Below are 13,151 nucleotides of genomic sequence, written 5' to 3' on the forward strand. Positions count from 1 at the left end.
TTATCTTCCACTCAAAAATTGTATTTTTGAGCTTTTCCAAACTTCACTCTTAGGCCTTTTTCTATTCTTACTCTATCAACTGTCCCTATGAGGTCTCAGCCTTGCTAACAGCTTCAAGTCCTACCTGTGTAACAATACCTGAAATTTATATCTCCAGCTTGGCATCTTGCTTGAATTCCATATCAAGGAGTCTTTCTGACATTTCCAGTTGGATGTCTCAATGGCAACTCAAACTTAACATACTCAAAAACAAACTCACAATATCCCCTCCCATTTAATTGTTTCTCTCTCAGCAAATGAAATCATTGATCCATTACAAAGGAAAAAAAAAATAGGAACTGTTTAACACATCCCTACCTCTTGTTCTTCACATTCAATTGTTTCTTCACTACAGCCAAAGCGATCTTTGAAAGTGCAAATCTGAGCATAAAGTTTCTTCTTTAAAGCTTTTTAGTTTTTATAAAACAGAAAACCTTTTAATGCTGTATTACATATACAAAATAGATATACTGGGCCATCCCATTCCTCTAATTTGAATGTGATTGCAAATCCTAGAGCTGACCACCATACTCTGACAATCAGGGAATGGCTGAGAAATTGCAGAGAAGTTGAACCACAAAACTAATGATAATAGTCACCCACTTCTAGACTTCTTACTATATAAGAACAAAATTTTTTTTTCTTAAATCATGTGAGTCAAGTTTTCATTTATACTTGATTGTACTTCTAATGGATGTAATTCCTAAGCCCACACTCATATCTACCAAACTGTATCACCTCTCATCTATGAAATTAAATGAATAACCTCCCTCAGAGAGTTGAGTTCAAGTTAGAAAATGCATATGTAAATGTCTCGAAAAATAAAAATTATCATACAAAATCATTATTGTTTTAAAAACAGTGATTCTAAACTAAGGGAAAAGACTAGAAAACACACATCCCATAAATACATGTGATTGGGCAGCAGTGTCCTAGGACAAATCAGAATCTCGTGGGGAAATTTTTCACATAACACATGCTCCCTTTTGAGAATCACTTCCAGAGCGAACCTCCTCTTACAAATAAGATGATCCTGCATATCTGTTAGGAAGGTTTAGAAGTGGAGTGTCATTATGACAGTGAGGTATATATTAAGCACACCCCAATTAAGATATTAACAGCTTAATAACTGGTAAAAAAAAAAAAATGTGAACCCATGGAGAAACAATCCTACCTTACCAAGTTCAGCCTTTTTCAAAATACAAGTGCTTATTTTTGTATGAATAACAGTAACAAATAATCAATAAGAGTATGACTCAAAAAAGTTGACACAACCTAAATATTACAATGCAATATTAACCAATGGGATCAGAGAGGTAGCAGGAAGAAATGTAAACACACCTCAGAGAAAGACTAAAATGTATTCCAAATGCTTATTCAAATCTTTATCAAGATTTCCTCTTCATTTTAATTTCTCTTATTTGAGGTCAAGTTTACTACTTTCTCATTAAGAAATTAACAAAGTAATCTTAAAAAGTGAACTAAACCGAATTCACATTTCAGGTCCCAAATAACTAGTTTGTTCATTTATTAGATTAAATACTACTATTTCACATTCAATAACCATTTGTTGAGCACCTCTTCTGGGCCAGACTGTCCTTGGCACTAAAGTGCCTTTATAGCAATGAAGAAAATACTCAATTTCTTTTCTTTATGGAACTTATATTCTATGAGAGTAAGGAGTAAACAGACAATGAGCATATTTATTAATAAAATACAATATATGTAAATTGATAAATGCTATAGTGAAAAAAACTAAGCAAGTAAGGTAGAAGATATATAGGCAACGTGGGGTAAGAATGAGACAAAATTTGGGTTAATGGTTGCAATTTTAAATTCTATTGTCAAAGAGCTTTCACTGGGATACTAACACCTGAGCTAAGGCCCAGAGGAGGTGAGGAAGCAAACCTCAGGTGGGCATTTATCTGCTTTAATGTTACTATATCATTTGAAATTGGTCAATAGCTGAATGGCAAAATAACACTGTTTTTCTTTACAAAATCCATGATCCATTCTAACTAAACCAAAAAAGGAAAAGAGCCTTTAATTACTGGTAACCCTCTGAATCTCACCATTGATAAATCTGGCTTTTGAGAAAAAAAAAAAAATTTAAATGTGTATTTTATTCTTTCACATCACAAATATATTCATTTTTTTGATACTCTCCAAACACATATTTCAAATGTAGAAAATTTTGTTTAGTCTTAAATGAGCCCAAATTTCATCATGGGCTAAAATTTTAAGACATAAAATGACTGCTGAAACTGAATTTTAATCGTATAGATGAATCACAACATGCATCTTTAGCTAGGCATGTATTATGGATAAGTCTAGTTTTCTACAGAGAATAATCACATGTTCTAATTACCATTTTGGTTATACGCATAATTAATAATATTCTGTCTTAATGGGACACACTGAATCTTCAGACAGTTGCAAGCTTTAACTATGCATACTGCCAAATCCAACTGTCAGCTGCCCTGCCAAACACAAAGGAATCTTGATGTAGTGTTTTAGCACTGATAACAATATGCATATCTTTATACATGATACAATACAAAAATTAATTGCTTTTCTTCCTTCAACATTTTCTCCACACTTAATAATTTTATGTTGCTTGATTGATCATTTACCCTAAATTATATATTGGTGAGTGATCTTATAAACATTATGAATATAAATGTGACCCAAAATTCAAAGAAGAAAATATACTGTAGGACTTACTGATGGTAAACTTTCATTTTCACGTAAACAAGCTGTGTGAAGTTCTGATTTCAAGGTTGCAATGTGACTTCGATGAGATGTCATTTCCTTTTCTAACGTAGCAATTCTAGTGCTTGCAAGTTGGTAGACATCCATGAAACTTTTAATCATAGCCTTAAGAAATAAAAATAATGTCACATACAATTCAAATAAAGCTGTCCCCAAAGGAGAATTTCCATAATTTGAAAGCAAAATCATTAAAATTTTAAAATAAACAACTTTTCATCTTCCTTTAAAATAATAAAGCTAAACCCCACATTTTACACTGAGAACAGTGACTATTTTAAGAAAGTTTGGGAGAAATAATTGAGACTTCTTTTCCAGAGTATTTATTTAAATAAGATGTACTTTGATCCATTGTGCTTAAAATTTAGAATGCAGTTTTTAAATATAGCACACTTATTTTCTTTGTAAAGTTAAATTTAAGTTGTAATTTGACCTAAATTTCAATCTTAAGACACATAACAGATAGATATATAAGTAAGATATTTCAAAATAAGATTAGTAAAATTTTCAATCCACATAAAAAATGAATGTTTTGAACAAAAGAAGCTGAAATAATTTTGTGATTTTTAAGAGTAAATAATGTGATTCCCATATTGTAAGAAAAGTATAATTATTTTCATTCATTTGTATAATAGAGGGATGCCCTGGCTTTATACTCTATATAATAAATAGCATAAGCAAGTGCCAGTGAACTTTTCTCCTCCTAAATAGTATAATATTTGGGGGATTAGTGGGCCTCTGAGTTATAATTTAATCATATTCTGCAGACTTTTGCTTCTAAAGAAAACTCTAGTGTATTTTAAGTCCAAGAATACTATTATACCTTTTTTTTTAAAAAAAGTCTTTTAAAAGACTTCAAGTACAGCAAAGTAAAACCAAATATTTCAAAGACATATTCAGATATAATGTTATATTATTTACAAGAAAAAACATGTTCCAATCACAGCCACAACTTAGTATAACTGTAGACAGTCTGAGAATTTCCAAATTATATTCAATCTGAAGAGTCTGGTTTGAGAATCTTTAAAAATAAACCCAGATATTTGGGCAATTCTGAATGCATATGAAATAATAATTGGTAAATGAAAAGTAAAAACCAACATTCACAATATCTGAGAAACAGCAGTAGGTGAGTTATTTGTAATTAAAAATAAGAAAATTCACACCTGTTTGCCTAACAAATTCCTATTTGCCTCAAAAAACCAGCTTAAAAACTACCTCTTTCAAGAAGCTTCTTTTGAGCTCAAAGGCAGTGTTAACTTCTATTCTGTTTCTCTGTGGGTCCCTCAGGCTTGCTTCTGCTATTACATGTATTGCTTTAGCTAAATGCATTAGTTTCCATGTTTATTTTCACTATACTAGGGAGTTCCTTAGGCCAGATAGTGTGCCAAATCATCTCTGCATCTTCAGGGATGGCTTGAATGAATGACTGACTGAATGAGTGAGAGAAGAGAAAGGAAAGGAAAGGAGAGGAGAGAAGAAGAGATGGGAAGGGAGGGGAGGGAGGAAGGGAGGGAGACTGGAAAAGATGAAAAGCCACAAGTTGAATAGGCATATTGAACTTTGCAAAAAAATACCTTATAGAAAAGAATGAAGATATTTTGGAAAATATAACCTTAACACACTAATGAATAAATTACTAGCCATACTTTGTTCAAGTGAAAAAATAAAGCAAAAGCATAGCTATAGGCATAAAAAGGCAGAATACACAAAAATGACCTCTACTACCCAAAAGCATGGTACAATCTCATGTTTGGGAACATCTCACATGTCCTAGCATTCCTTAACTTGAGGCATTTCAAGGTAAGCTGAGGGCTAATACTAATACAAAGTATTTCCCTGGGTTTCAAAAGTATATAAAAATCAGAAATTATAAAATCATATCTGCTTCTTCCTGCACCAAGTCTCTCTCCTCTTTGGTAAATCCATTTATCTTCTCCATTGAGGCAGTGGACCAGTAATCACAAGTCCTATTCTTTCCTGGTCCTCACTCTGCCAATTACTTAGCTTTATGTTGGTCGATGCCATGTCATCTCTCTGAGCTTCCATCTCTTCCCTCCATAAAATGGGAAGAAGAGGCATTTTCTTGCTTACCTCCAAAACTGTCGTAAGGGTCAGAGAGTTACAAATCTCATACAAAGCCATTCTCTTTACCCTTCAACTACACTGCATCTAATACAAAAAAAGGCCTAGGAAAACGGTGTATGAGTGAATTTCACTGTAGTAGTACCATTCTTCTATTTTTAAATTCTCCACTAAGATCTTAATGAGACAATTTGTGAAAGGTAGTTCTTATACAAATGTTCTTGTTGTATAAGGACCTAAAGTGTATAAAAAGCATGAAAAAATGCATAAATGCTTATTCAATATAAAGAAGAAAGAAAGTACCCTTCTATCAATAATAGGTTCTTGGATTATTATTTCAGTGTAAATCATAATAGAATTGGCCTCTAACAGTTAAAGATTAAAAAATTCAACATTTAAAAAGTTATTCTATTTCTGAAATTTGAAGAAACACATTTTATGAATTCTCACATACATAATATGCTAAAAGGAATAAATAATATAAATGATATTCCCTCAAACCACTTAAAAATAAATACATTTTTTGAAAAGTTACATCTGAATTTTCATATGATGGATGGGACAAAAGTCATAATAATTTTGTCTCCTTCCTTGACCTACTTTTAAGAACTAAATTCTAATATTCAGTGCAGTATTAAGAGAAACCACATATTACTTCTTTAAAGACTAAAAAAGAATAAAATGATAATCTTTTTGCTTAGGATTTAGTATCTTAAGCATTTAAAATCATTAAAGCAGTATTTCACTTCAGAGACAAAAGCAGTTTTGCTTAACACTGTACAGGATATTTTTTTCTGGGCAGCAAAGGTACAGTGATCAATACAGAGGGCATGATTCATGTACCAGTGTCTGTAAAATATACTATAAGCTTCTAAAATGAAACCCACCTTCAGAACTGAAAGGTAGGGAGCAGTGTCAGTGAAATGGCAAAGCTATTCAAAGAAGCTACAGCTCTTTTGAAGAATAAAGAATGTTAACTTCCAGTATTAAAAAGTGATTCAAACTATGTAATAAAGGATGCCAGTGCAAATCCAACTCTTTAATATAAAGAAAGGTGCTAACTTGGTAGAAGAAATGGAAATGACAGAATCAAGTGAGGGGGTGGGAAGAAGAGGGAGGGGGCATCTAATGACTTCTCTATCAAGTCCTGGAGTCTAACCCTTTACGACACACCTTGCTCCCCTATTAAAACATCACACCCCTTTATGTTGGGAAACAGTGACAGAGCAGCATGATACTGTGAACAGCATGCCCAGCACTTGAGAATTTCTCCTGCGTCATCTTCGGCCCATGAGATTTGGACCATACCACACAATAGAATATGCATTTTAGCAGGGTTTATCTATCTACTGTATAGCAACAGAACGAAAGATAGTTTCTGGGAAAAAAACAAAACAAAACAAAAAGAAAAACAGCCTTTTGTGTTACAAATAATCAATCATGTTTATAACCAGCATAAAAAGATGAGAAAATCCAAATATATAAAATTACACATTCTATTTTAAGGAAAAGCAGAATATAAAAAATTCTGAGATACAAATAGGTGACTGCCACTTGAGGACCAGAATAATACTTATATAATTTGTTATGTACATATTAGGTAGTTGAGACTGACTCCCAAATTGGACTTCAGGGAAAGTGGGAGCCTTGGGAAGCTGATGTCAGGAGTAAAAATTAGTGGAAAATGTCATAAGGCCTAGATGCCAACAAAATAGCAAATTTTCTATTCGTATTTTTGCGTAAGTAATTGGGAAGCAAAAACCTCTGACATTTTACTTTAAATTATATTCATTACTGTATATTATATAAAGTAAGCATACCATGTAAAATAGATATACGAAATATGTGAAATTTAATACATCCCCGTAAAATAAGGATAATGATCCCTACTTTATCAAGATTTTGTGGGGATTAAATGAGTATTAATACACAGAAAGACCTTATCTATCTGGCACACAGTAAACACTCAGGTAAATGTTAGCTATAATAATGACAATGACATCAAATTAGGAAAATTATTATTTTAACTCATAAAAGAAAGATTTAATATTTCTGAAGGGTATTATTGGACACATTATAAGTATTTTAAATATAAGATATTGAATATATTAAAATTTTTTCAAACAAAGAATTTTGGAGGCTAATGAATATTTACTTCTTCACAAGAAAACATCCCATTGATAATAAAACAGTTACGATCAAAGATATCTTTTTTTTTTTGCTGTTGTTCTTTTTAGGACTGCACCTGAAGCATATGGAAATTCCCAGCCTAGGGGTTGAATCAGCTCCCAATCTACACCACAGCCGCAGCAACGCCAGATCCCAGGCACGTCTGTGACCTACACCACAGCTCACGGCAATGTCGGCTCCTTAACCCACTGAGCGAAGCCAAGGATCAAAACTTAGCAATGGGACCCTGCTGTATAGCGCTGGGAACTCTGTCTAGTCACTTATGATGGAACATGTAATGTGAGAAAAAAGAATGTATACATGTAAGTGTGACTGGGTCACCATGCTGTACAGTAGAAAATATATATAGGTGGCTTATATGGGAAAAGAACCTGATAAAGAAAGGACATATGTGTATGTACAACTGATTCACTTTGCGGTACACCCGAAACTAACACAACATTGTAAGTCAACTATACTACAAACATTAAAAAAAAAAATGCATCCTCACACTAGCCGGGTTCATTACTGCTGAGCCACAATGGGAACTCCAAGATGTCTTTCTTAAGGAAGCAAGTCTTACAATGATAACATTCTTGTAGTTTTTAGTAACCAGTTTTACTTTTTGGCACCTGTAGTTAAAGGAAAATTATTTTCTTCATTATCAAAAAATTACTACATTCATTTCAATATTTTATAAGTGTAGGGATATGACAGAGAATGAGGGTTAAAGGGGTCTGTTACTAGAAGTCTGCAAATAGCAACTATATTCCCCAGTCAAGAGCCAGTCTAAGATCTGGAATTGGACTCTTTAATTTGGATGCTTGGTTTCTGGCCCTGGCCCTAAATGCGTGATTCACCATGACATTCCAGTGCTAAGTTATGTAGGAAAGACTGAATCAGGATGATAGAATGTCATCTACCTCCCTGCTTTCCACATGGAATTGCATGTGTGTGTGCGTGTGTGTACGTGCGTGTGCAGATATCAAAGCTGGTTAAGAATGCTACCAGCTGACAAGAATTCTGAGGAATCCTATAAGGAATAGAAAGTAAAAGCGCCAGAAACAAAATTTTAGAGAAAACACTTCTACAAAGGCAAAACCAACCACAAGTGGGCTTGAAGCTAAGTGTAAACAGCTCTGAGAAGTGGAAGAGGGGCTTAACTTTGCTTTATCAGTAGCCCTCAAACCTTTCGCTCTCAAAAAAAAAAAAAATTACTAATGATTTTTAGTGAAGGAAATATGATTGAATATGCTTTACAATTTTAAAAGTCTTGTATAACATTTTGTGACACAGGAATCCCCCGCTTTTCAAAAGTTTGCTTTAAGCTAAATCACTTTTATAAGAGACCTACATTAGTACCTGTTTTCGCTAACCAAAAGCAATCCAAAAAGGATTGTTGTTTGTTTTCACCAAAAAAGGCCAAAAAGGAAAAGCAGCATTCAGCGTCTGTTTTGCAGTGAGCCCTTTTGGAGGCAGTGCTCACCCAGAGAAGGGAGAGCAGGCTCCACCAAGGTCCTTCCCCTGGGATCTCCTCCCGGCATCTCAGCATCAAGTCAACACAGCTTTGAACTGTGTCTGTGAGCATCTGTGCTTTGTCTCGATTTATTTTGTGCATCCATTAGCAATATAGGGCTTAGGGTAATTGCTGCTCCTTCGTTTAATGCCATTTCAGCTTATGAAAGGTTTTACAGGAATGCTCTGCTTTTGGATAGAGGGGAAATCCATAAAGCAATGTGGAAGTCCAACACTGAGTCCTCACCCTCACCAATCTCACACACTTGGTAAATAGGTAAGAGGCAATGGCAGAAGTACACCATTGGTTGTATTTACTAAGTCATGAAATGCATGTTTCAATCTGATCTAGCAAGTAAACGAAGTTTTAATTGGAATTTCAGCTAGAAAATTTCTTTTTTTTTTTTCTTTTTGCCTTTTCTAGGGCCGCTCCCATGATATGGAGGTTCCCAGGCTAGGGGTCTAATTAGAGCTGTAGCCGCAGGCCTGCACCAGAGCCACAGCAATGCGGGATCTGAGCCGCGTCTTTGACCTACACCACAGCTCACGGCAAAGCCGGATCCTTAACCCACTGAACAAGGCCAGGGATTGAACCCGCAACCTCGTGGTTCCCAGTCGGATTCGTTAACCACTAAGCCACGATGGGAACTCCATCAGCTAGAAAATTTCTAACATCCCTGAATCAATCATCTGATTTTTAAACAAATACATGTCCCGTTTTTACATTTTACCAAATGCATTTATATTAAATACATTTTATATTTCTAACAAAAATTCAAACAGATTTCTTTGGTTAAAAATATGAATTTTTACAGATTTGGATCATTCTTAGAAAAAAGTGCAAAATTCTGGAAGTATTTCCAAACAACTGTTCTCATACTGCTCTGTGAAACTCCTTCAATGAAGCAGTTAGGGTTTTTTTTTTTTAAACTTGTGACAGAATGTGTTTTGTCCTGGGTAAAAAAATATTTTCTAGATAGAATGCTTTTGATAGCCACTTACCATCAACGAAAAGGTCTACAGATTTGGAATCCTTCTCTTTTGTTACAGAAAACTGCACAACTCACACTTAAGTTCAAGACTACTTTGAGGTACTTCACAAGAAAAATAGCAAACTTTATATAGAAGATTTTAAAGACTACCTCATCTCATTGTAAACTGCTGCAATGATTACACTGCATAAAATAATTTAATTCATAAATTACTTAACCATACAGGGTATGTAACGGTTTCAAATACAAAGAAAAGTAAATGAGTGAGGAGACCATACTCAGCCCCGCTGCAGTGTAAATTCCTTCCACCTTTCCCAACACACCTTACAGGAAACACTAACCTCTAAACATGGACCAATTGAAGGCACCAGTGCCAATACATGGAAAGAAAAAAAAATGTATCTCCTACTTTACAAAAAAAAGGAACATCTACTGTCTTACATACCCATGAGGGTGTATTCAGTCTCCAAAGTGAATTAAAGTAGAAAAAAAATTGGAGACTTCCATATATGGACTTTATTTTATATATATTATATTTAGTTATTTTAATAGAATTTATGTTTAGAAAATTTTAGGTTCACAGAAAAATTGAGTGGAAAATACAGAAAGTTCCCATATACCCCCTACTCCTACATACCCCAAACCTTGACTATCAATATCTCACACCAGAGTGGTACATCTGTTACGATCGATGACCTGCATTGACATATCATCACCGAAAACCCATAGCTTACACTGGGGTTGACTCTTGGTGTTGTCCATTCTATGAGTTTGGATAAATATGCAAGACATATACCCACCATTGTACTGTCATACAGAAGAGTTTCCTTGCCCTAAAATCCTGTTTTCTGCCTCTTCATTTCTCCCTCTTCTCCAACTCCTGGCAATCACAGATCTTTCTACTGTCTCCACAGTTTTTATATTAATTTTTTTATCTTTCTTTGAAAAAACTCTTTTAAAATCCTATCTGTAAAATGTTTCTGTTTTTCTTTGTTTCATGTTATAGAGCTTATTTAATAACGCAAGCATATAATCTATAAAGGTATAAATATACACAGGTACATACACTGGGAATCCTGGCTCAAAATTTAAAGTAAGCAATCAGCAGTATGGAGAGCACTCCTCTGCATCATGGGGTGACTGACTGAGCTGGATGCCCCACTCCTCTGGGTGCTAAGGAGAATGGCAGCAGCTGTGTTTGTACCTATAAACCAAAACACCAAGTAGCCTAAAGTCAGAAAGGCACAAGAAAGGCCTTAGTAGGAAGCCTCCAAACCCAGAAGACAATCTACCAACCCAGTGGGCCTGGCAGGAAGAACGTCCCACTTCTTTCCCTAACATGCAGACACAAGCTCCAGTAATCAGAATCCTCATTTACATAAGCACAAAGGCAGCACAACCCTCAAGGATTACCAAAGACTTAATGGCTTAAAACAACACACATTTAGTATCTCGTAGTTTCTAGGGGTCTAGCATGGGTTAGCTGGGTTCTCCGTTCAAGGTCTCACCAGGCTGAAATAAAGTGTCAGCTGAAGCTGTGATCTCATCAAAGAGTCAGGGCCCGCTTCCAAGCATATTCAAGCTGTTGGCAGAATTTAGTTCCTTCCAGTTGCAGAACGGAGGTCTCCATTTTCTTGCTGGCTGTCAGCCAGAGTAACTGGCAGTTCTGAAAGAGGCCCCATAGGTCCTTGCCAAATAGACCCCTCCTTTCTCAGCATGGCTGCTTGCTTTCTTCCAGGCCAAGAGAAGAGCACATTTCTGACACATCACCTTCTTTTATGGGGCTCATCTGATTAGGTCAGGCCCACCTAGCATAATAATCTCATATTTACTTGTCCCACTCTCAAGGAGAGTGGGTTATACAATTCAGGTACATCAGGGAGAAGATATTAGGAAGTCATCTTTTAATTCTGATTACCACAACCTAAACTACAGACTTGATACAAAAATGAACTCAAAATTGGTCACAGATTTCAATGAAAAACATCAAACTATAAAAGTTTTGGAAGAAAATGTAGGAGAAAATCTTCAGCATCCAGGGCTTGATGAAGAGTTCTTACACATGATGCCAAAAGCACATTTCATAAAAGTAAAAAATCAGTAAATTTATATTCATCAAAATTTAAAACTTGCCCCGTGAAAGATCTTGTTACAAAGATTAAAAGACAAGCTACAGACAAGGAAAATATTTGCAAACCACCTATCTAATAAAGAACTAGTTTCTAGAAATATTTTTTAAAACTCTCAAAACTCAATAGTCAAAAAACAAATAATCCAATTAGAAGAGGAGCAAAAGACACTAAAATACATTTCACCAAAGAGAATATATAAATTTCAAATAAGCATATTAAAAAGATTTTCAAAACCACTAGCTATTAAAGAACAACAACAAAAAAAAAGTGAGATATCACAACATATCTACCTATTGGAATAGCTAAAAGAAAAAAATCAGCTAACAAGGAAACAGGAAATGATCTTTTACACATTCTGGTGAGAAAGACGAATGGTACAGACATTCTGGAAAACAGTTTGGCAGTTTCTTTAAAAACTAGGCAGATATTTACATTTGGCTAGCAATCACATTTCTGAACATTTATCTCAGATAAATGAAAGTTTATGTCCACAAAAAAATCTGTACATGATTGTTCATAGCTTTACACATAATAGCCAAAAATCAGAAACAACAAAAACGTCCTTCAATGGATGAATAGCTAAACAAATTATAGAACACCCATACCATGAATACTAATCAGCAACATAAAGGATCAAATTACTGACAGACACAACAACTTGGATGGATCTCAAGGGTATCATGCAGAGTGAAAAAAGTCAGTCTAAAAAGGTCACATTCTGTAGGACTACATTTATATAACACTCTTGAAATAACAAAATTAAAGAGGCAAAACATTTAGTGGTTACCAGGGGTTAGAGCTGATTTCAGAGGAGGGATTGATATGTCTATAAAGTGATTAGCTGGCGGAGATCTCTGTGATGATGTAATAGTACTGTATCTTGATCATGGTGGTGACTACACAAATATACATGTGATAAAATGTCATGGAACTATATATACACAATGTAGCAATGTCAGTTTTCTGGTTTTGCTATTGTCCTAAAGTTATGTAAAATGTAATGCTGTCCTCAAGCAATGTAAGATTAGCGAAGGGTTCACGAGCACTTCTCTGTTCTTTTTATAAAACTTCTTGTGAATCTGTAATTATTTCAAAATAAAAAGGAAAGAAAAGTGCATATTTGGTATGCTAACATTTAACTAAAAAATATACAAATTTATACACATTATATATTTTAGAAACATATAAGAGGAAAATAAAACTTTAAAAAGTTTAAATGGTAGCTATTTATCTGGCAAAGGCCTGCACTAGACTAACTAGTCTTCTGCCCATAACTCCTAGAGACTCCCTTACACAGATAGTTGGATAAAACAACCTAACATTTCCCTTATCACACTCAATCTGAGAGGACATCAGACAACTGTCTGTATTTGCTCACCAACTGGCACAACTATGCCAGAGGAGCCATAGAGTATAGCCTGTAGCCTCAAAGGAGCAGTGCAATCTGAGG

General features: G+C 34.7%; 1 protein-coding gene across 33 annotated transcripts in view; it reads right to left on the bottom strand.

Moving 5' to 3' along the window:
• The window catches only part of CCDC171 (coiled-coil domain containing 171), a 351,755-nt gene that overhangs the window by 39,037 nt on the left and 299,567 nt on the right, over window positions 1-13,151 (bottom strand). For all 33 annotated transcript variants that reach the window (XR_014821448.1, XR_014821447.1, XM_084985088.1 and 30 more), the window contains one exon: window positions 2,764-2,916. Coding sequence is in view for 31 of the 33 variants with exons in the window: in XM_084985088.1 (XP_084841214.1) it covers window positions 2,764-2,916 (153 nt within the window). In the remaining 2 variants the exon portion in view is untranslated. The remainder of the gene's footprint in view (window positions 1-2,763; window positions 2,917-13,151) is intronic.

This window comes from Sus scrofa, chromosome 1 (genome assembly GCF_054392235.1).
Source record: "Sus scrofa isolate SSC_HxYL_T2T_F1_AM1 chromosome 1, Sscrofa_HxYL_maternal_Yorkshire_Landrace_v2.0, whole genome shotgun sequence".
Classification (NCBI taxonomy): Eukaryota; Metazoa; Chordata; class Mammalia; order Artiodactyla; family Suidae; genus Sus; species Sus scrofa.